The 21,033-nt window shown below is 42.4% G+C and overlaps 1 protein-coding gene across 7 annotated transcripts; it reads left to right on the forward strand.

The window, feature by feature from the left end:
- The first annotated feature begins 2,295 nt into the window (after positions 1 to 2,295).
- bicra (BRD4 interacting chromatin remodeling complex associated protein) lies at positions 2,296 to 19,946 on the forward strand. Of its 7 annotated transcripts, none has more exons than XM_024276424.2 (15): positions 2,296 to 2,598; positions 4,378 to 4,423; positions 4,501 to 4,546; positions 5,017 to 5,082; positions 5,298 to 7,349; positions 7,521 to 7,706; positions 10,939 to 11,562; positions 11,630 to 11,819; positions 11,905 to 11,996; positions 13,655 to 13,786; positions 13,870 to 13,913; positions 13,996 to 14,144; positions 16,088 to 16,182; positions 16,257 to 16,377; positions 17,241 to 19,946. In XM_024276424.2, the coding sequence occupies exons 1-15, from the start codon at positions 2,442 to 2,444 to the stop codon at positions 18,980 to 18,982; spliced, it is 5,742 nt and encodes a 1,913-aa protein (XP_024132192.1). In that variant the 5' UTR covers positions 2,296 to 2,441; the 3' UTR covers positions 18,983 to 19,946. The 7 variants fall into 7 exon arrangements, with proteins under 7 accessions (XP_024132192.1, XP_024132194.1, XP_024132196.1 ...); XM_024276426.2 differs by having other exon boundaries at positions 2,297 to 2,598; positions 16,272 to 16,377; XM_024276428.2 differs by having other exon boundaries at positions 2,297 to 2,598; positions 16,275 to 16,377.
- The last annotated feature ends 1,087 nt before the right edge of the window (positions 19,947 to 21,033 follow it).

The following is a 21,033-nucleotide window of genomic DNA, read 5'->3' on the forward strand; positions in this document are numbered from 1 at the left end:
TATGTTTCATGCTTTTAACATATTCATTAAAAAAAATTCACAGCTTCTTTAAATAATATTAGCATTTTTATTGGTCAACTTCAGATGCAGATTTGAAAAAAAAAAAAGAACCCAACAGAAACCCTTCTCTTATTCTGGAGAATTGCATATTAAAACAATGTTCTGCTTTTAAGAAAAGAAACTGAAATAATCCCTTTTATGATCTAAATGTTTCGTTGAAGGTTAGAAAATTGTTTGCATTGGATCATTGATTTATATAAAATGCATAGTATATGTATTTATATAGTCCAACAATTATTGCAGCAAGAAACAAAATGGAGTCAGTTTCTATCCGTTTAATGTTAGAATTTATGTGAGAAAAACGATGGATGGAACTTTTTTTTTTCTTTGCTCCTGCATTATATTATTGGTCTTGCATGTTTTTTTTTATAAGGGTTGCTTTCTTTTCTTTTTTTTATTTCTTTTTTTATTACCTAATGTTAGATAACAGGCTTAGCCTTGAGTCTTTAACAGAGTGTCATCCCTGAAAAGGCAGTCTAACACATTATCTCATCCATTTTAATGGACAATCAGTCTTAGAGGTGGCTTTGGCATATGAGAGAAAACAAAGAAGAATATGCAAAGCTCTAAAAACGTGACTTAAAATCTGACTGAGATGTATGTTTAAGACTAACTGCCACACTTGTTTGAAAAGCATTTTGATTATTTTAATGGCTTTGAGTGAGCGACAAAATGCTCTCCAGTGGATTGTATGTTACAAATGTATCAAAATTTCATAATTTTTATCATTAGGTTAAATGAGCTGCACCCCAACTGAGAAGGCCAGGTTTCAAACCCCAAGTGGATCTTTTCTATGTGAAGTTTGTTTAATTTCCTTGTGAATGCATGATTTTTCTACTGGTACACCAGCTTCCTCCCACAGACTAATATGTTTCTAAATTGTCCCTAGGTGAATAAGTGTACGTGGATACATTTCTGTATGTCGCATCGCCGTGCAACAGACTAGCAAAGTGTCCATCACTTGACAGACAGCGGGTGGAAAGGCTTCACTAATCTCATGATCATCAAGATTGATTAGACTGATTTAGAGGATGGATGGAAATCAAGCTCAAACTTACAAGGTTGAGAAACATTAACAAGTCTTTATATTTTTAATTTGTTTACTAACCAGAAGCTATAAACATTGCTAAAGCTATGGTAAAACCACAGTTGAGTATTTCCCACCACTAAACTAAAACACTTTCTTTTTTTAAATTCTAGATTTATAGAACATTCAAAAAAAAAAAAAAAAAAAGCCAGATTACAGATTTCAGCACAAAGCAAATTTTCCAAAGTTTATTAACATACAGTTCCTTGAATTTACATTGAAAGAAATTCAATCAACTTAGATGAATCGAAAATACAAAATTATCTGTTGCAAACAGTTCTGCAGTATGACTCAGATTGAAATATAAATAAGTAGTTTTGATAGTTTGTAGGAGTTTATTTCTGTAAGGCTACTAAAGTTTGTTAATATCAATAACCTTTCAGTGTTTAACAATCAAATTACAAATTAATAATTTAAACAAAACCTGGTTTAAAAAACATATGAGACAATACATTAAAATAAAACAATAAAGAAAATTAAAAGATTAAAACATTGAATATCAGTGTTGGCCAACACTTTAAAAAGCGGTATATCAGTGAAAGTCTGAGTTTGCGTTCATTGCTCGGTCTCCTAAAAGCTTGATTGTTGTAAAAAAGACTGTTAATGAATAGATTATTTGTTTCATTTACTATTTTTGTATTATATCGGTTTCTGTTCCCTTTCCATTGTCACAAAATGTGCTTGTTGAATTGTTTTGTTTTTGTGATTAATAATAAATACATTTAAAAAAAATCTCCAAAATTCTGCTGTGTTTTGTTAATCCGCCAATTTCTTTTCTCCTTTTACTTACGTCATACTTTACTCAAATATTATTGTCTTGGTTTAACACCATGCTTTCTTGTGTACACTTTAATCCACCATATCTGAGAACCACTCATCTGTTTTATCTCTGTTGCTAAAGATCAAACAAAAAATACAATAGCAACATATAAAGAGTGGTCTACAGTGAAAAAACAGAGAATAACATATAAAAATGTAAAGACAAAAAAATCCTAATGTTATGTCAACATTTTCCCTTCTCCAAATGTGCACAAAACTCTCAAAAATAATAAATACTAGATTGAATATTATGTCGAGCAATTTTATTTATTATCAGAGCAGTCAACATTAAGGGGAAAGAGGAAAGTCTGCATCCAGGACACCATGAACACGAAATTCAACTACAAAAACGAATACGTTTTGTCTGGCGTAGGTCTCACAGAGCACTCGGAATTTACTTACAGTTATCACTTAGTCAATTACAACAAAGTAAAACAAAAATTATACCAACAATTAACAAAGAAAATGAAGAAAAATGTTGCCCTCCTGTTTTGTTTATGGCGTCCAAAGACACCGAATTCAATCAGGCAAAACGGAAGTCTCCTGTTTCCTGCTTGAAGCTGGGTCCTGTACAGCAGCCCGTGCGAGGCTGTCCTGGAGACCCCGCGCTGCCTGCACCTCTATCGTCTCGGGTGAGTTTGTTCAAATGTAGCGATTTCTCTATTAATCCGAAAAACTGTTACGAAGCTGCAATATGCACCTTCTGCGGACAGTCCGCAAACTGCACCGCTACCGCAATCGAAGCGCCTCATTGCCGTGTGACACGGCAAACAAGCTCATTTTCCACCGAATTCCCAAGCATACCCCCCTCATCCAAGAGTATTCCAACATTAACTCATATTTTGCTTGCAATGAGCGATAGCTAGCTGCGCAGTTGCGTTTACACTTCTAAAGAGACAGCGCAGCTTTGTGTCGATTGAGTCGCGTTAACGCTGCGCAGCATGAGTGCCCAAATTGTGTCACTCGCTGGTTTGTTTTGAATGTCAAAGGCTCAGGCTAGCTGTACGTCTCAATATTGTTGATAGCTTGTTAGCAGATTAGCATGCTAGGCTAACGAAAGTCAACCCAGATGCGTTAAAATGACTAAATCTAGGAGTTAGTCGAGTATTAAGACCAATCACATCACACAGTTTGTGTCGTTAGACTGCAATGAGAGTCTCAACAGTTGTTTTTTGTTTGTAATGTTGTAAATACGCTTGCTAAGCTTCTTAAAAACACCAGCTAGCATGTAAGAAATCGCTGGTATCCATTCATATCCTGCGCTCCGGTTCTCCTGTAACCGAGCGATGGCTCAGATCCGCTACTTCCAACAGCCGGGTTTCTTTCATAGTTACGTGGATTTGTCCTTAGAGTGACTCTTTGATTTGTTTCGAATGAAAGCGACGAATAGGGTTGTTATTCTATGTGGTAAAGTAAGGGAGAACCCACACTTGGGCGGTGTGAAAACCGCGCTTTTTTCAGGATGTTGAGCATCGCTGTCCGCTGGTTCTCGGTGTTCTGGTAGACGCAAGTTCTGTTTACTGAGTGTCTGGATATTTTCTGGAGCGCGCCTGGTTCTGAGGACTATTAGAAAAGCTGAGGTGGTCCGGGTCTATTTAAAAATCAGCTGTTTTTAGTGGTAAATTTTGCTCTCTGTTTTGACAAGTTTTGTGAAAGAAACTGTATTTTCTTCTGGGTGCTAATTAATTTTAAAGCTCATTCCATTTGATTTATAATGGTGTTTTGCAAAAAATGTGTTTAGATTCTGAATGAGTTCTTTTAGCTTGAATTGACTTTTGTGTGAAATGTTTACACATCATAAAAAAGCAGGAAGATGACCCAATCACAAGTGTCAACATCACAGTCACTGCATTTGAGACGAGGATAATGGCTTTTAACGGAGAAACCATCCCATCAGAGTGCAATTAAAAGCCTGAATCGACCCCGTCTGTGATGGATTCACTACAAATGACACATTTTATTTTTTATTTTGAAGAGATCTCGAGTTTGAGGGGCTACAAAGCATTGTGTTGCAGAAAATTGGTTTGAGGAAGCTTTTACTTTCTTAAAAACTTTGCTTCTCTCTACTGTATTTTTAAATATCCCTATTTTTATTTAACGTAAGTTCTTAGGATGTAGTAAAATTAGATTAATTTCTATCAAACTTGATTAAATGCTTTACAAAAATGTATTTTGTTTTACTTGGACTTTTCTAGGGAAAAAATGTACTACATGCTCTGTTTACCTATTTAATTTCAATTAAATTATGTTTTTAACTAATTTGTGAATATGTTTTAATCTCATGGATTGTGTCAAACACATTTTTATCAGTTTCAATTCAAATATCTGTGAGGTTGTTGCTGTAATGACCTTAAACGTTAACTGTACCAAGTTGTATTTTAATTTGAAAACCCCTTTTCCATCCCTCTCAGTTGTCATGGATGATGAAGATGGCAGGTGCCTTCTAGATGTAATTTGGTAAGTCATCTCTGACTCAGTGTAAGATTGACATGTGTCATGTGTATCATTGCAATGCATTTGGCTTTCTCCTACAGTGACCCAGAAGCTCTCAATGATTTTCTTCATGGATCTGAGACCCATGTAAGTGTCCTCTAAAGTGTAAACACACACGAAAAAAAAAAAAAAAAACTTGCATGTGAAGTTTTCATAAAATCTTTGAAATCTATACCTGTATTTGATGTTTTAATATTTTATAACTGCGGCTTGCAAAACCCCTGTACTAAAGACACCGTTGAGCCCCCTGTCGTTGCATCCTAAACCCCAAATCCCTCACTGCTGGCATTTACCTTTTGCTTTTTCTGCTTTGATGGTCTTTGCCTTTTGGATTGTATTGTGTTCCTTTTTTAACAAACTGAAAAACACTGGTACTAACGCCTCCCAACAACCATTTTGCTCCTCTGTGGCTTATCTTTTACTGGTTCTTTGGGTTCTGAACTGTGTTCTGTCCTTTCCTTGCCCTCTTCTGTTCTTGTCTGTTTGTGGTGACTTTTGCCTGTTGGCTCGGGTGGCTTTGGTTTGTCTGTACGGTCAATTGGCGGACGTGTCTGTAGTTGGACACTGACGACCTTTTGGATGGTTCGAGTGACCCCTCCAGCTCGTTCTTCTCTACCACTGGGGTGAGTAGAACCCCCCCCCAATCTTTGTCCCGCTGTCTGTCTGCATTGCATGCCCTTTGAATTCCTCCTCCTTTCCACTAACACATCTTACACTTTATGTGCTTTGGTTTGCTGCGGTTTAACGACGATTTTTTTCAAGATTTTATGTCTGTTCACGTCGTTCGGATTTGTCCGTCTCCTGCTTCACTGACTTCCCTCTTCTGTTGTACTCAAAGGGCCATGTTTCAGAGGTCCAGCCTACAGTGCCGCTGTCGGTCAATGAGTCAGCCGGCCTGCCCAGAGTCAGTGTTGACCTGGACTTCCTCGAGGATGATGACATCTTGGGTGGATCCCCAGGAGGAGAGGGCGGAAGCAACGGGATCGGGACGAACCACGAACCGTGCGACATCCTGCAGCAGAGCTTGGCAGAGGCCAACATCACAGAGCAGAGCTTACAGGAGGCAGAAGCCGAGCTGGACCTGGGCTCCTTCGGGATTCCAGGCCTCACACAGGTGGTTCAGACACTTCCCGATGCGAGCCTCACCGGGGCGGGAGGAGCCGCCGTTGGCGTAGGAATCGGGGGTCCGGCGGCACTTTTCCCCGGGTCGGTCCCGAGCACCACGCCTACTCCCCCCAATGCCACGGCTGACATGCTGGGCTCGGTGCTCGCCCAGCAGGGCCTTCAGCTCCAGCCCCAGGTTGTGAACAAGGCCATCAGCGTCCAGCCATTTGTGCAGCAGGTGGGCCTGGGAAATGTGACAATTCAACCCATTTCGAGTCTCCAGGCTCTTTCAAATGGGAACCAGTCAGGACATTTGGGTATCGGACAGATTCAGGTTGTGGGTCAGCCTACAGTTATGACTATTAATCAGTCTGGGCAGCCAATCCTGGCAAAGGCCATGGGTGGATACCAGTTGCACCAGTCTGGGGCTGAGGTGTCCGGTGCTGGTTCTCAGTCAGGGCTTGGAGGCGCAGGCGGCGGGCTTCTGATCCAAGGTAACAAAGCTACTTTGAGTTCCCCAGCTTTAAATGGACCGGCTGTGTGTGTCAGCAGCGCCAACAGTAGTGGCGGTACCATGACGGCACCGTCTGGGCTTGTAGGATTTGGTAGCACCCCTCTAAGTTCAGGGGTCACGCCGCAGGCACAAACCCAAGGAGGCCAAATCATGCAGAACGTGATCATCCAGCGCACCCCCACACCAATTCAACCTAAACCCCCTCAGGGTGGAGCCATTCAGCCCAAACTTTTCAAACAGCAGCCGCAGCAGCCATCACCGGTACCCCAGACCCTCCAGAACGACGCCCACAAGACCCTCGGGATTCAGCAGCTGCCGGTTTCCGCTGCTCAGAATGTAACCTTCCTGACAGGGAAGCCCGGTTCTAACGTGGTTCTGAGTACGCAAGCCACAACGCAGGCCCCCCAGTTTCAACAGTCTCTTTTCAAGCAGCAAGGCCCACAGCCGTCAGGCAAACCTCTTAGCGTCCACCTACTAAACCAACCGAGCAGCATCGTTCTTCAGGGTCAGAACCACCAGTTCCTCCTGCCCCAGCTGCAGGCGGGCGGGCAGATCCTGACCCAGCACCCCGGTGGCCACATCATCACAAGTCAGGGTCCCGGTGGACAGATCATCGCAAACCAAATTTTGACTGCAAACCAGAACATCAACTTGAGTCAGGTGCTGACTTCACAGGGCCCCTCCGGGGCAACCCACATCCTCTCCGGACCCATCCAGCTCCAGTCTGGCCAAATGGGCGCACCTACCCTCTTTCAGATGCCCGTTGCCTCACTGGCTCAGACTCAAAGCCAGACGCAGACCCACACCGTCTCCGGGGGTGCGCAGACGGTTATACAGGGCATGCCGATCCAGAACCCCTTGACCATGTTGGGTCAGGTGGAAGGACTGAGCCCTGCCGTCAGCCTTCAGCCCGCTCTGCAGCCCCAGTCAGGCGGCGTCCCCAGCAGCACGGGAGCAGCAACAGTAGGTCAAGGCCAGCCTGGAGAAGCCGTGGCTGTGTTGGGAGGCTCTGCCGACCCGGCGGGTCACCCCACGCAGCAGCTGCTCCCACAGTCCTCCATCCTCACCTTACAGCAGGCTTCCTCCGTGTCCTCTGCTTCCACCGTGTCCTCCTCTTCTCCGTCCATATCGGTCTCCACCACGTCCTCCTCGGTCACAGCAGTGGGGCTGGCTCCCCCTCAAGCTCAGCACAGTCCAGGGAGGCTACTATTCACCAACCAGGGCCAGAGTATGATTCTGAGCCAGGAGTCTCTGCAGATGTTCCTCCAGCAGGTCAGTGCTTCCAGCTTTCTTCCCTCTGCTTTCTGGCGCACACTTAACAATATCTTTAAATGAATAACATGCATGGAGTGATATGTTGGTTTGACTTTTTTTTTGTTTTGGTTTACTATTTTACTTCCTCCCTACCCCTCCCCATCCTGAAACGGTAACTTGTACTATCAGGAGCAGCGCCATCACACAGAGAATGAGTCGACCCCCTCTGTGGGCGTGCCGGCGTCTGTAATCGTCAGCAGCAACAGCATCACTACTGCGGCCCCTGCTGTCCATGATAGCCAATTAGCTGACTCTTGGGTGGGGCGGAGCCACAGTCCTCCCCCTGGCCCCTCCCACATGACAGCAGTGGTAAAGGTAGAAAATGCCCCTTTATGTTGAGCCCCACCCACTTGCTGCTGCTGCTGCCGCTGCCGCCACAACAATGTTTGGTTTTCTCTTTACCTCTCCTGTGCATCACTGCTTCCACTTCTTCCAGCTCTCTTTGATGATTTTATTCGAAAAGTAGCGTCTTTGCTTTCCCTGCGATGCCTCACTACATGCAAAAAAATTGACATTTCTAACTCTGTCTTCAATTTTTTTTTGTTTAAAAGTCCGTAAAAAACACAACCATTTTCTTCCTTCAAACTGTCCCGCATCATTTGTTGTTTTCAAAATAAAAATGTCCAACTCTACGGTGGCCCTGAAGTACAAATCACATCGACGAATCACAAAAATATCAAAGTCCCGTTCCAACAATATATTTTTTTACTGTAAAATTGTTCTTTTAATTAGGATTATGCTGTTTTTAGCTACTTTTTTTAACAGTCCTTTTTAAAGACACATTTTCTGCAGAACAGCAGGAGATCATTAGAAGTTTTCATCTGAGTTGTGGTTGGAAGTTATCTCAGCTAATTTCCCATCATCCCTTTGTTTACACTCTCCCACTAGGGGTCTGTAACCTGCAGCTCTGGAGCCACGTGTGGCTCTTTTACCTCTCCATAATGGCTCTCTGCCTAAAGAAAAAAATATATATATATTTTTTTCAAGTTAGGGTTACTAAATTAGCATTTAATTAATTTACATTAGTTAAGTTTAGAAATGTATGACAGAGGTGCACCTCAAAGATAAACTAAAGGTTTTTACATCCCTGCTGACTTGAGTTCTTGTTTCCTCTGTACTTCTTCCAGAATACACTGATTTCAGACACTGAGCAAAACTTTGGTAAAAAGTTTGATCTTTCATTAATTTAAAGCACACATTATCTTATGCTGTCCAGAGCTGCACTGGGATGATCCGGTCTGGCACAAGGTGTCTTTTATTTTGAAAGGAAATCATACGATTTTCTGTAAAAACGTTGAAAATAAATCCACATATTGAGAAAATGCTAGCTTCTTTTAATATTTCTGTTTTTACTCATGCCACAAAAGAAACATAATTCATATTTATTATTAAATACATTGTAATGAATGCACGGCAGTTTCAAAATAAGACTTTTTGGCTCCTACTAAGTTATGATCGGTAGAAAACAAGCCCAAATGGCTCTTTTACCGTTAAAGTTTGCAGACCCCTGCACTAGTTTATAGCACCTTTCATGCCCAAGCTAACATTAGCGTAGCAACAAAAAAAAAAAAAAAAAAAAGAACGGCAAGCAGTATTACTGTTGTACAGTTTTGAACTAGATGTCAGTTCAGACGAGGACAACACAAGTGTTAATGGATCTATTTGTCTGCAATTGGATTTATTTATTTATTATTTTTTTATTTATTTACAAATGTAAATACTTCAGAACTGTAGCAGAGAAGGGAGACTTTGGCTTTTTCAACCCTCAGGTTTTCATCTGCTCCTGATCCAACACTATTTAAATAAAGAAGTGAAGTTTTAATCTTAAATGGTTTAATACATCTCCTCCATAAATGGCACAAGAACATGTTAAAAACACAATTTTCAGTGGACTAGGTCTTTGAACATCACAATGAAAATTAAGACGGGACAATAAATAATAAAAAAAACATTACATTTTAGAAATCAAAACGAAATTCCAAAAACCAAAGCGTAAATTTGTCAAAGCAAAATTAATTCCAGAAAATGAAAAAAGAAAAATAAAACAAAATAAGAAACCAGAAAAGGTAAGTATTATGAGACGTCACTGATTGGATGATGATGTTTGAGTTTTAAAGAAGAGGTAAAACAGAAGGATGTTTTGTCCAAAGTGTGGTAGAGACCTGATTGAGAAATAACAGAACTTTTGCAGCGGCTGCTGTCAAACTTATAGACCCAGTCAGAGGAAAATGGTGTTTTTAACATGTTATTGTGGCAATTTCCTGATAATGGAGGACATATATATACATACATATATATAAAAAAGCTTGAAAGTGCATTTCTGTGTATTACTTTTTGGTGGGAATCAGAAGCTGAAGAAAAATAAATTATTTATGTCATAGATAATACACTGGAGGACCACAAACAGAGAGCTCTCACTAATGCCAACAGTTCTATCGCTCACAAGTCAAATGTTAATTTCTAACGAACTCCTGCCACTCCACAGAAACTACGTCCTAGAAAACGACAAATTTAGAGAAAAAAATGAGCTAAAATTGACATAATCCTGATTAAAAGACGACTCAGAATGCTTTGAAAATAGATCAAAACATGATCGGAGTGAGACTTTAATGAAATATCTTCTGTTAGAAGAGTATTGCTTAATAGCTTCTAATTGAAAAGGTGAGCAAACGTCATCATTCACTCAGTAATGTCCCATAATATTTTCCTTTTCTGGTTTCATTTTTTAACATTTCATTTTGATTTCTGGAACTGACTTTGAAGCTTTCCTTTGTATTTTTTTTAAATACAGTTTTGGTTTCTGGAATTTAGTTTTTTTTTAAATATGTTTTTACAATTTGCTTTGCTTTTTTAATTGCTGTTGTGATCTTAAATGTTTTTGCGTTGAGCGATTTGAACTTCCAGGCCACCGTACCACCTTAGTGCGATGTAGTCAGCTCATTTCTGTTTGCTGCATGTCTGGCCGCCGTTAGTGCTTCTCCTCTCTCGTCCTGCATTTTCCACATTGTCACTACGCTTTTCTCCCTCGTTGGACTTGCGCATTTTCCTCCAAACCAAACCCAAAAACCAGCAGGTCTCGTGTACTTTGCCCCTAAACTCGGCTTATTTACAATCACAGCCCGGTTTTCCTTGTGGCTCACTAGTTGATCATCACTTAATTGTGTGTGTAATTCCTCTGAATTTAAAAAGATAAAGGAGAAATCATGGGCTTCTACTACTTTAGCTTCAACATCTTCTAGATTTTGAACTTTAACACTCTGCTTTGTTTTGTTTGCTGTTTGACCTTTGTTTGTGTGAGCTGAGGTTGGGTGATGAAGGAGAGAATCAGAATTTTGTTTGGCTCGTTGACTAAATTATCACTAAATTGACTCTAAACGAGTTTGTGCTGAAGTCACCCAGCCTGGATTTGTGCCAAATCTGAAATCCTTTAATCATTTTACGCTTGCGAGACTTTTGTGTGTGTTTTTTTTTTTTTTGTGAGTGTGCGTGCTGGACGCTGCCGTTTGTGTTCGGGCTTCAGTACTGACATGATGTGATTCCACGTTAGGTACCTTCCAGCGCAGCTCAGCAGCCTCTGAAGATCCAGGGCATGTCCCCGTCGCCGGCGTTGACCACTCATCCCCCGACGCCCCCCGTGGCGGAAAGCCCCCAGCCTTCCCAGTCACCACTGGTCCTGGGCCAGCAGATCCAGTCCCCGCATCATCAACAGCGCCCTCCGTCTCAGCCGCAGCCGCAGTCCCAGACCCCCTCGCGCTCCTGCACGCCCTCGTCTCACCCTTCGCTCTTCATCGTCCCCAGTCAGGTGGCGGAGTCCCCCAAACCCGCCACGCAAGTCCAGCCGCAGCAGACGCCCCCCCAACAGCAGCACATCCAACTTCAGCTCCAGCCCCTCCCCCGACCGCCGTCGCTGCCCGCCCCCTACCAGCAAGAAAGGCCTTCAATGTCACAGTCGCCCAAACCTCCCTCCGCACCCGCAGCGCCGCAGCACCCGTTCACGCCCGCTCCGGCTAGCGCTTGTGCCACCGCCGTGGTGAAGACCCAGATCCCCGTCCAGGGCTTGACGGCGGTGCATCAGCAGCAGCTGCAGCTGGTGGGAGCTCAAATCCAGACTCTGTCCTCCATCAGCCAACCCTCACCTCAGCAGAAACAGCTGCTGGAGAAGCTGCACCAGGTACTGTCAGCACCGTTACGCCTCCCTCTGTGGGTCTTCTCGCCAAACTAAATCATGTTTGTTCTAGGTCCAGCAGAACATCATGCTTCAGGCCAAACCTGCTCCTCAAACCCCCAGTCAGTTTATGTCCCAGCAAGACGTGCCTGTCGATAAAACGATTGCTTCATCAACCAGCTCCGACATTCCCGCTCAGCTTCCCACAATGCTGCAGCCGACGTCGGTGCTCGTCAAAACTCCCGCTTCAGGTCAGCTGCAAAGTACGACTCCAGACGTGAAACAGGACGTTCATCAGCGTAAATATTTCTGTCTAATTTTAACTTCTTTTTTTGTCTCTTCTTTCAGTATCAAGTGACTTACAGGTTTTCTCAGGAGCCCAAGGGCCAGCACTGGTGAATCAGACTGTCTCTCCTGCCAGCCTTACCCAGCCTGCACAGGTGCGCCGGTCACTTTGGAAACCTTTTTAGAATTGGTTTAAAGGAGACAAACTAAAGAAATATACACTCACCGGCCACTTTAGTAGACACACGTACTAGTACCCGGTTGGACTGCTTCAATTTTTGGTAGCATAGATCCAACAAGGTACTGGAAACATTTCTCAGAGGGTTTGGTCCAGAGTCCAGAGATCTCGTTGTTGTGTTCAAGAAACCAGTCTGAGATGATTCCAGCTTTTATCCTGCTGGAAGTAGCATCAGAAGATGATATACTGTGGTCATAAAGGGATGGACATGGTCAGCAACTGAACTCAAGTAGCCTCAATTGGTACTAAGTTTCTGAAATACTCAGACTAGTCCGTCTAGAACCAACAACCATTCCGTCACTTCAGTCACCTTTATTCCTCACTCTGATACTCAGTTGGAACTAAAGCAGATCATCTTGACCATAATTGTGTCTGGAAATTTCCCAGAAGTCTTTGCAAAAAGCTAGCGTACATCCATGGTCACCAGATTAGCGGATATAGACCACAATGCATTGCGGTCGAACAATTTTGAACAAAAAAACGTGTTTAAATGTAATATTTGAATAAACCATCCATATTTTCACCATCAAAACAAAGTGGAGTCAAAAACAAATGTGAAATGTTCGTTTTTATTTGATTTTCACTTCGTGAAATCGGTGACGTCACATCCAGTGATTAGAAAAACGGAAGAAAAGTAGTGAGCATCGTGTCCGAATTACCTTTCAAATCCAGGGGACTATATATAGACCCGGACAAAGGCCATGTCTACATACACACATTCACAGAGTTACTGCCTTGTGATTGGCTGATTAAAAATTTGCATTCACCATCAGATAGACAGGTGTGTCTAATAAAGTGACCAGTGAGTGCATATATACATACATGTATTCATACACAGATACATGTCCATATGTATATATATCTACACATGTAAGTTATGTCATAATTATCAGTCTGATCATCTTTTAAGGTGTTTTAAAAGCATTATCTAATTATGGGTTACACTCCTTTTATGCTCTTTTTCAAATGGCTTTTTTTTTTAAATCTGCTCTTATTTTGTAATAATTTGAATTAAGAAATAGTCTGAAATTTAATTTGGATCTTAATTTTCTTTCATTTAGCGTATTTTCTGGAGTATAAGTCGCACCGGAGTATAAGTCGCAGGAGCAAAAAACATCAATCAAGAAGAAGAAATCCATATTTAAGTCACTCTTTAGTATAAATCACACTTTGATTTTTGCCTTGGCAAAAAAAAAAAAACAAGAATAATAATGCTTTAAATCCAAATGAGAAAAAATATCAAAATTTAAGAGAAAAACAATCAGATTCTCCTCCACGTTTGTGTTGGACGACACTTCTTCTTCTGGCACTGTCAGAAGAAAATACAGCGCCCTCTAGTGGTTGTTAGTGGAAACAACCGCTAAAGGGAAACTGGTTGCTAGTAGAAAAATAACAAATATATGAGCCTATTTATGTTTTAAAAAATCACAAATAAGTCGCTACTGAGTAAAAGTAGCACCCCTGGCTTACCTATGAAAAAAACAGTAATTTATACACTGCACATCACCTTTTAGCAGATGCCTCACGTCTCCTTGAGATGTATTTTTGCGTCTAAATGTGTATTTTTTTGCTCAGGTTCAGCCAAAGCCAGGAGTGATCAGCTCAGTCGGGGGGATGACTCTGGGGAAAGGTGGGGTGAAAATCCAGGTGTTAGGAGCTACCCTGACCCAGATGCCTGCTCCACAACCCCTTCCAGTACAAACTCAGGTAAAGGTGGGAGGGGCGTTCGCACCTGTTTCCTGAGCGACAGTTCAGCTTTCAGGTTTCTAATCTTTTTTTCCTCTTCACAGACAACAACAATGCCTTTCGGTGGAGAACCCAGTAAAGAAGCCAGGTATGCACAGTGAGGGCTTCGCGGTCTACCTGCAGTGTGGTGCACTTTAGAGTAGCTCACCTGTTTGCTCGCCTCCCTGCAGGATGCTGGAACAGCTGAGGAAACATCAGGGTTCAGTGCTTCACCCCAACTACAGTGCTCCTTTCCACTCCTTTGAGGACACTCTGAACAGACTGCTGCCTTACCATCTCTACCAGGGAACTGCCAACTCCTCCCAAGACTATCAGAGAGGTAACTCGCTGCACAGCCCTGTGGTGGAGCGGTTGACCTCCGATTGGAAGGTCAAAGGTTCTATTCCCGCTTTGCCCGTTTCCTTTGATGAGACACAATTGGTGAATACAGGTTGGCGTGAATGTGTGTGCTTGATTGAATGGGTTTGTCACTGTAGAGTGTTCCTGTTTCACTTTTTGTGTTCTTGTTGTTTTGCTATTTTTTCTTAGTCCAATTTATGCTCCTTTTTTCACGTGCATTGTGTCCTGCATCCTGATTGGCTGTAGACCACTGTCAATCAATCTTCTCCATGTCTCCTATTCAGATACTTAGTTTGCCAAATGTATTAATCAATCAATTCATTATTTGTATAGCACTTATAAAAACAGACGCAACCAAAGTGCTGAACACAAAATTAAATCAATTAACAAGAAAATACAATAACAAAAACAATAAAAGCAATTAAACTAAAAGCAATGAGACAAGAAAACAAACAAAAAAGTCAAGCTGGTCCACTAGATCTGCTTGATGGAGTAAAAAGCCTTAAAAGATTAACTTAAAACGTCATTAAGATCAGATCCTTGTTTTCATTCTAATATCCTGGACTTACTTTTCTATGAAGGTTTAAACTTTGAGAGTTTAAACTTAGAGAGAAAAGTGTGAAAATGTTAAAGTTTGCCTAAAGAAAATGTAAAGAGGAGTTTTACAGCCTTAACACCTTAATCCCTGAATTTCTAATCCATATTTTTTGGAGTATAAGTCGCTGTAGCAAAATAAATAATATATAAGTCGCACTTTTGGAAGAAACAAATCTACCAAGCCCAGTATGATGCTGCATTCACACCGAACGGGATTCGTGTCTTTTTCGACGTCCATCAAATTTAATAACTCGATTCATAACTTTGACATTCCAGACAACTGTTAAAAGCTTTTAGCCTCATCGTTCAAGAGGAGAACGATCAGATTCTCTAAGTTTGTTTTGGACGATGACTCTTCTTCTGTGTTGTTGTCAGTACCAAACACTGATACACACACCTACAGCGCCCTCTAGTGGTTATTAGTAGAAAAACTATAAATATGAGCCTTTTTTTTTAATTGCATATAAATTCCATCCCTGGCCAAAATATAAATAAAACACAACTTATACTTCAACAAATACGGTATATTAAACCAAAAAAAAAAATATATATATATATATATATATATATATATATATATATATAAATAATGTTTTTTTTCCATTTCAATGCTAAATTTGTGTCCTGGATTAAGTGTTACTTTGGGAGTTAGCAACATATGGCGTAAAGACATTAAAAGCACCTATAAACAATAATTGTAAAAAATTACTTTAGTGTTCCCTCGTCTATCACGGGAGTTATGTTCTAAAATGAACCCGCAATTGTTGAACTCTACAAACCAGTCATCTACTTACAATAATTATGAAACTGTAATACTCCTCCCTACACACTTCACTTTTCTCAAACACGTGAACATTTTCTCTCATGTTTTAACTCGGGCTGCACGACATGAAGAAAACTTGCCATATTTTATATTAGTGATCAATATTGCGATGACGGGATGACTTGCAATGCATAAACAAAATGCAAAACAGCTAATCCATCATTTTCATTTCAATGTAGCAGTTTTGTTCAAATAAAAGTCAACAAAAACAAAATTTATCTAAAAAATGAACCTCGTCCACATGGGAGGCGGGATCTAACATAAAAGGGCTCCATCTGATTGGTCAAATGCATAAAGGGCTCTGTTTAATTTGTTATAAGCTTTAAGCTGCTACGAGCTCTTAAGTTTATTAGCACTTTTTATGAAACTGAACCCTGACACAGTGAGGAACTTTGCAGATCTGATCCAAAGCGGGTCATTTACAGAATTCCATCTGTATTTACATCCTGCATCATGTGCTGTAACTTACCTTCGTCTTCATAACCGTTTGTGCTTATTTGCAGTGGATGATGAATTTGAGAAGGTCTCCTGCCAGCTGCTAAAAAGGACCCAAGCGATGGTTGATAAATATCGCCACTTGCTCTTCGCTGAGTCAAAAGTAAGTATCTAAACCGGCCTCGCTGCTGTTGCCACCCCGTTTGTGGTGAACTGATTTTGAACCCACCGCTTTCGGCATTTAAACCTGAGCAGAGACTGGGCCCCTCGGCAGAGATGGTGATGATCGACAGGATGTTCATCCAGGAGGAGAAGAGTGCTCTGACTTCGGACAGGGCTTTTGCCAAGGAGAAACCAGGTGCGCCCGCTAACTCCTCCTCCCCACATTGTGTCGGTTTGCATTCGGGCTGCCAAGATTAGTCGACTAATCAAGGCCTATTAAAATAGTCGACGACTAATTTAATAGTTGATTAGTCGTTACTTTATATTATATAGAGTCAGAGTGTAGTAAGGTTGAGAGTTATAACGACATTCTGCTAGCTTTTTGGACTATTTTGGAATTTATTAAGGTTTTTTAGGCTGTTTTGGGATTTAGCTAATATTTTAGCAACATGCTAGCTGTTTTGGTTAATTCAGGCTTTTTTTTTCATTTTTTTAGGCTATTTTGAAGTTTGGCTAATATTTTAGCAACATGCTAGCTATTTTGGCTAATCTTGGATTTTTTTCCGTTTTCTTTAGGCTATTTTGGAGTGTAGCTATTTCAGCTACATCCTAGCTATTTTGGCTAACTTTGGCTTTTTTGTCTTTTATGGTGTTTTTGAGTTTAGCTAATATTTCAGCTGCATGCTAGCTGTTTTGGCTACTTTAGGCTTTTTTCAGATTTTTAGTCTAATTTGGCATTTAACTAATATTGTAGCTATCAACATCGGCCTTTTTAGCTATCAGTTTCAGTGTTTTTTGCTATCAGCACTAGCATCTTCAGTGGCCAAATTCAGCCTACAGCATTCACACTAGCATTATCGCAGGTAACGCTATATATCTAGTTTTAGTTAGTTTATAGCTAATGATGGTTAAGATGTGTGTTTTACATCCAGTTTGCCCATGACCCGATTAGTCATCTAATTGGAAAAAATACTCAGTGATTAGTCGACTATTAAAATAATGGTTTGTGGTAGCACTAGTTTGCATTACCCTGATGGTACTTTGTGTGTTTCCTTGCAGAGGAGTTTTTGGCGAGCGTGCGAAAGTTGGACAGTATCTCTGAGCCGACGGAGCCCCCCTCAGTGAGTGGAGTGGCCCCGGTTGACCCCCCTGTCCAAGCACCTGTTGCTCCAGCTGCAGCGCCTCCTTTAAACGTCACCCCAATCCCTCCGCCGGCATCTGCTTCCGCTCCGGTTCAAGCTCCTGCTCCAGTTCCCGCTGCGACTCCTGCGCCTCCTTTCCCCCCTACCAAGTTGGTCATAAAGCAGGGTGGGGGCGGAGCATCTGTATCCTGGACTACCAGCTGTCCTCCGGCTGCTCCAGCCAAACCCGCGTCTGATCCTGTCAGCCAAAGCTTCAGCCGTGCTCCCACCACCTCCTCATCGTCGTCATCCTCCTCCTCGCTCCCCTCAAACTCCCAGGACGCAGACGACGACGACGCTCTCCCTCAGCGAACCAGCAAGCCGCCCATCAAGACCTACGAGGCTCGCAGGAGAATCGGTTTGAAGCTGAAGATCAAGCAGGATCAGACGGGCTTCAGTAAGGTGGTCCACAACACGGCTCTGGACCCGGTGCACACGCCCCAACCTCAGCTGAGCAATCAGGCCACGCCCCCGCCTCAGGCTCCGCCCCAGTCTGACGCCGCTGATGCAAAGCCCCACCCTTTATCCTCCCCTCTCACCACGGTGATCAGAACTCAGTCCCCCGCCTGCACAGCTTCCGCCGGCTTCTCGGTTACCATGACGACCACTCAGAGCAACCCCCCTCTGAGAGGAAGTGCTTCCTCCGCTGGAGCCCCGCCCTCGTCCTCTTCATCCTCTCACGCCTGGCCGTCGTCCACCTCGTCCTCCACTCAAATGAACGGCACGCTGGATCACCACAGTGGGGGCGGAGTCAAACACAACCCCGCCTCCACCCCCACCCCCTCCCAGACCACGTGCCGCCTTCCCCTCCGGAAAACCTACCGGGAAAACGTGAGCCCGCGGGTCAGACCCGGCGTCCCGGGTGGAGGAGACGAAAGTTTGTCCTACCCCAGGGCCACCCCCTCGCCCCCCAGGCACGGGGCCTCCACCCCCCCCTCAGAGCGGACAGTCATAGCCAGCGTGAAGGTGGACAGAAGAGACAGGGAGGCGTTACGCCCCCACACAGAGTCCAGCCACGACGCTGGACATTTAGGGGGGGCGGGGGTGGACAAAATGAACGAAGTGTTTAACCGTGGCATCAAACCCACGCAGCACCATCATCACCCCCTGCTCCTAGACAGGGAGGGGGGCAAGGAAGATCACGCAGACCAGGAGGTCAACGTACGGAAATACAAGCGGCTGGGCGGAAAAAACAAACACATGAGCGGCGGGACTTTCCGAATGGACCAGCACGCCCCCGGGCCTCCCTCCCCGGAGTCCTCCTTCCCCCGAGACTCTCTGCTTCCTGCCAAACGCTGCAAGTCGGACTCCCCCGACATGGACAACGCCAGCTTCTCCAGCGGCAGCCCGCCGGACGACTCGCTGAACGAGCACCTGCAGTGCGCCATCGACAGCATCCTCAACCTGCAGCAGGAGCCGTCCGGCCGCCACATCAAGGGGGGCGGCAGCCGGCCCCATCAGCACCAAAGTCAGCGCCCGGGGGACCTGGCTGCCTCCTCCCACAGACCCTCACTCCCGCCCGCTTCCTCTGCCTCCTCCTCGTCCGCCTTGGCCCAGCACCCTCAGGTCGGTGGGCGTGGCCACAACGGCAGCCTGGTGCCCCAGACTCAGAGCAGATAACAGCCCTTCAGCCCCAGGCTGGACTGACGGGGGTTCAACCAGGAGGCTGGTCAGTAGTCACGAGTAGGGGGCGCTGTTTTCAAATAGCATCACTGTACTGTTCTGCCGAGCTGTGTTGGCTTTGTCCATTCGAATTGTTCCGGGAAGTTTGTATCTGACAGACAGAGGTCCCAGCAGAGCAGTCGAACGCCGGCGCCTGACTCCTCCCCCTTTTTTCCTTTAGCCAATGAGGCTTTTCGTTCTCAAACTTCTGTCATTTTCTTCTTCTCCTCCTCACTATTTATACATTCCTTCCATGTGGCCTTAGCAGCAGTCACTGTTCACAGATGTCCTGGTAAAAACGGCGTCCCCGGTAAGCATCGGGCAGCTTGTTTGAACCGTTCCCATGGCGACGGGAGGCAGGAGGATGCAGCACCTGGAGCAGATCAATAAATACAGCAACTCTCGTGTCTTGCGTGCACTTATCAGAGATTTCTGCCTTACTGAGGCACACGGTTAATGCAATCCATCTTGTTGTAAACTTCAGTTCTCATCTTTTACTAGATGCGTCGAAACACGTTTAGGAAATATGGAATTCTAAAATCTTTACCGTTCCCTCCTGACAGAAAGAATCGGTTTAGTTTCTGCTTTAAACATTTCCCGGGTTGTTTTCTCACCTTCGCTGTCGGTCGTCTCTGATGGACGCATTTCAGTTTCCTGTCTGCTTCAGCTCTGTCACTGTGCACCCGTCTGTTCTCTATTCCAGCTCTGGTGGACAAACCCAAACGCAGCACAAGCATCCAGATGGGGGGAAAAAAGGAACAGTAATAATGTAAAAAAAATAAGAAGAAAAAGACCGGAAGAGAATTTGAAGTATAGTATTACAGATTAATTTTGTATTGTATTTATTGTGTATAATGACACTTTTTAAAAAGAAATGTACATTTAGTAAAACTGTAAATTAAACCTTGTTTCTTTTATGAAAGCTGAAGTGTTTTTTTCTTTTGTTCTGGAGTTACAATCGTTCTGATTTGGAGAATCCACAAAAACAAAATTTTTATTCCAATTGGATTGAATAAATCTTTTTAAATTGACGAAGGCAGTGGAAATTCTGAATGAGGATTTCATATCAGGATGTTCCAGTGACATCAACTTCTTATCTAATATCCATTTAATAGCTTTAAAAATATTAGTATTTCCTGTTTCTTTCTAGTACAGTTTAGTTTGATCTTTAAAAAATAAAATAGAGAATTTGAATTAAGAAATTAACTTAATTTTTGGCACTTTATAACTTTGATTTTTTTTTGTCTTCTTTTAGTCAGGTCTGACTAAAGAAAAAAGTAAAAATTCTTTCTATAAAAAATATAAATATAAGTTTTAATATGTTGGCTTGTTTTTTATGTGTTCTTATGTGAAATTTTTGTTTTGCACCTTAAAGGTTTTTTTTTACTTAATGCGTGGAGTTTTTTTAATCTACACTTTTTTTAGTCCATTTAAGTTTGATTATTGAAATAAACGTTTTTAAATATACTTGAATAATTTTCCACTTTACATTATTTTGGTTCATTTAACTTTTGTATGTCTGCATCAAAGCTTTTAACAGTCTTAAAACAAAACTCACATTATTTATATTTTCTAGTAAAACTCCTGCTTTTAATTTGAAGGAAAAACTTTTTTTTTTTTGCATCGAGATTTTTTTTGAATATTTTTTAGTCATGTTTGATTCTTTAATTCCCTCCAAGAAAAAATGTAGGAGGTGGAGTTTGGGTTAAATGTGAAAACCTTCTTTATATATTTTTCCACATTTGAAATATTTGCTTTTGCATCTTGAGAACTTTACATATTTGACGGAGTGGATTCCCTTTTCAGCAACTCTGTAGTTGGTTTTCTTCTTGGTGCAGTTGAGTTTGAATTTTGGAAAAAAAATATATATATATATATATATTTCAGAACAATTTTCCAAACATTCGGCCTTTTAGTTTTAGTTTGACTTTTAAAAGTTTGACAATAAAAAAACTCACGCTATTTCTAGTTTTTAGTCAAGCTTTCCTTTAATTGTGGAGTTTTTGATT

Source organism: Oryzias melastigma, linkage group LG13 (assembly GCF_002922805.2).
Source record: "Oryzias melastigma strain HK-1 linkage group LG13, ASM292280v2, whole genome shotgun sequence".
In the NCBI taxonomy this organism is placed as follows: Eukaryota; Metazoa; Chordata; class Actinopteri; order Beloniformes; family Adrianichthyidae; genus Oryzias; species Oryzias melastigma.

What these genes read in the sequence shown, in the direction of transcription:
- bicra (XM_024276424.2), top strand. Translation starts at nt 2,442, where the DNA reads ATGTTGCCCTCCTGTTTTGTTTATGGCGTCCAAAGACACCGAATTCAA. An exon ending in CGTTCTTCTCTACCACTGGG is followed by an intron (nt 5,083 to 5,297) that starts GTGAGTAGAACC and finishes TTGTACTCAAAG; the next exon opens with GGCCATGTTTCAGAGGTCCA. An exon ending in CCCTTCCAGTACAAACTCAG is followed by an intron (nt 13,787 to 13,869) that starts GTAAAGGTGGGA and finishes TCCTCTTCACAG; the next exon opens with ACAACAACAATGCCTTTCGG.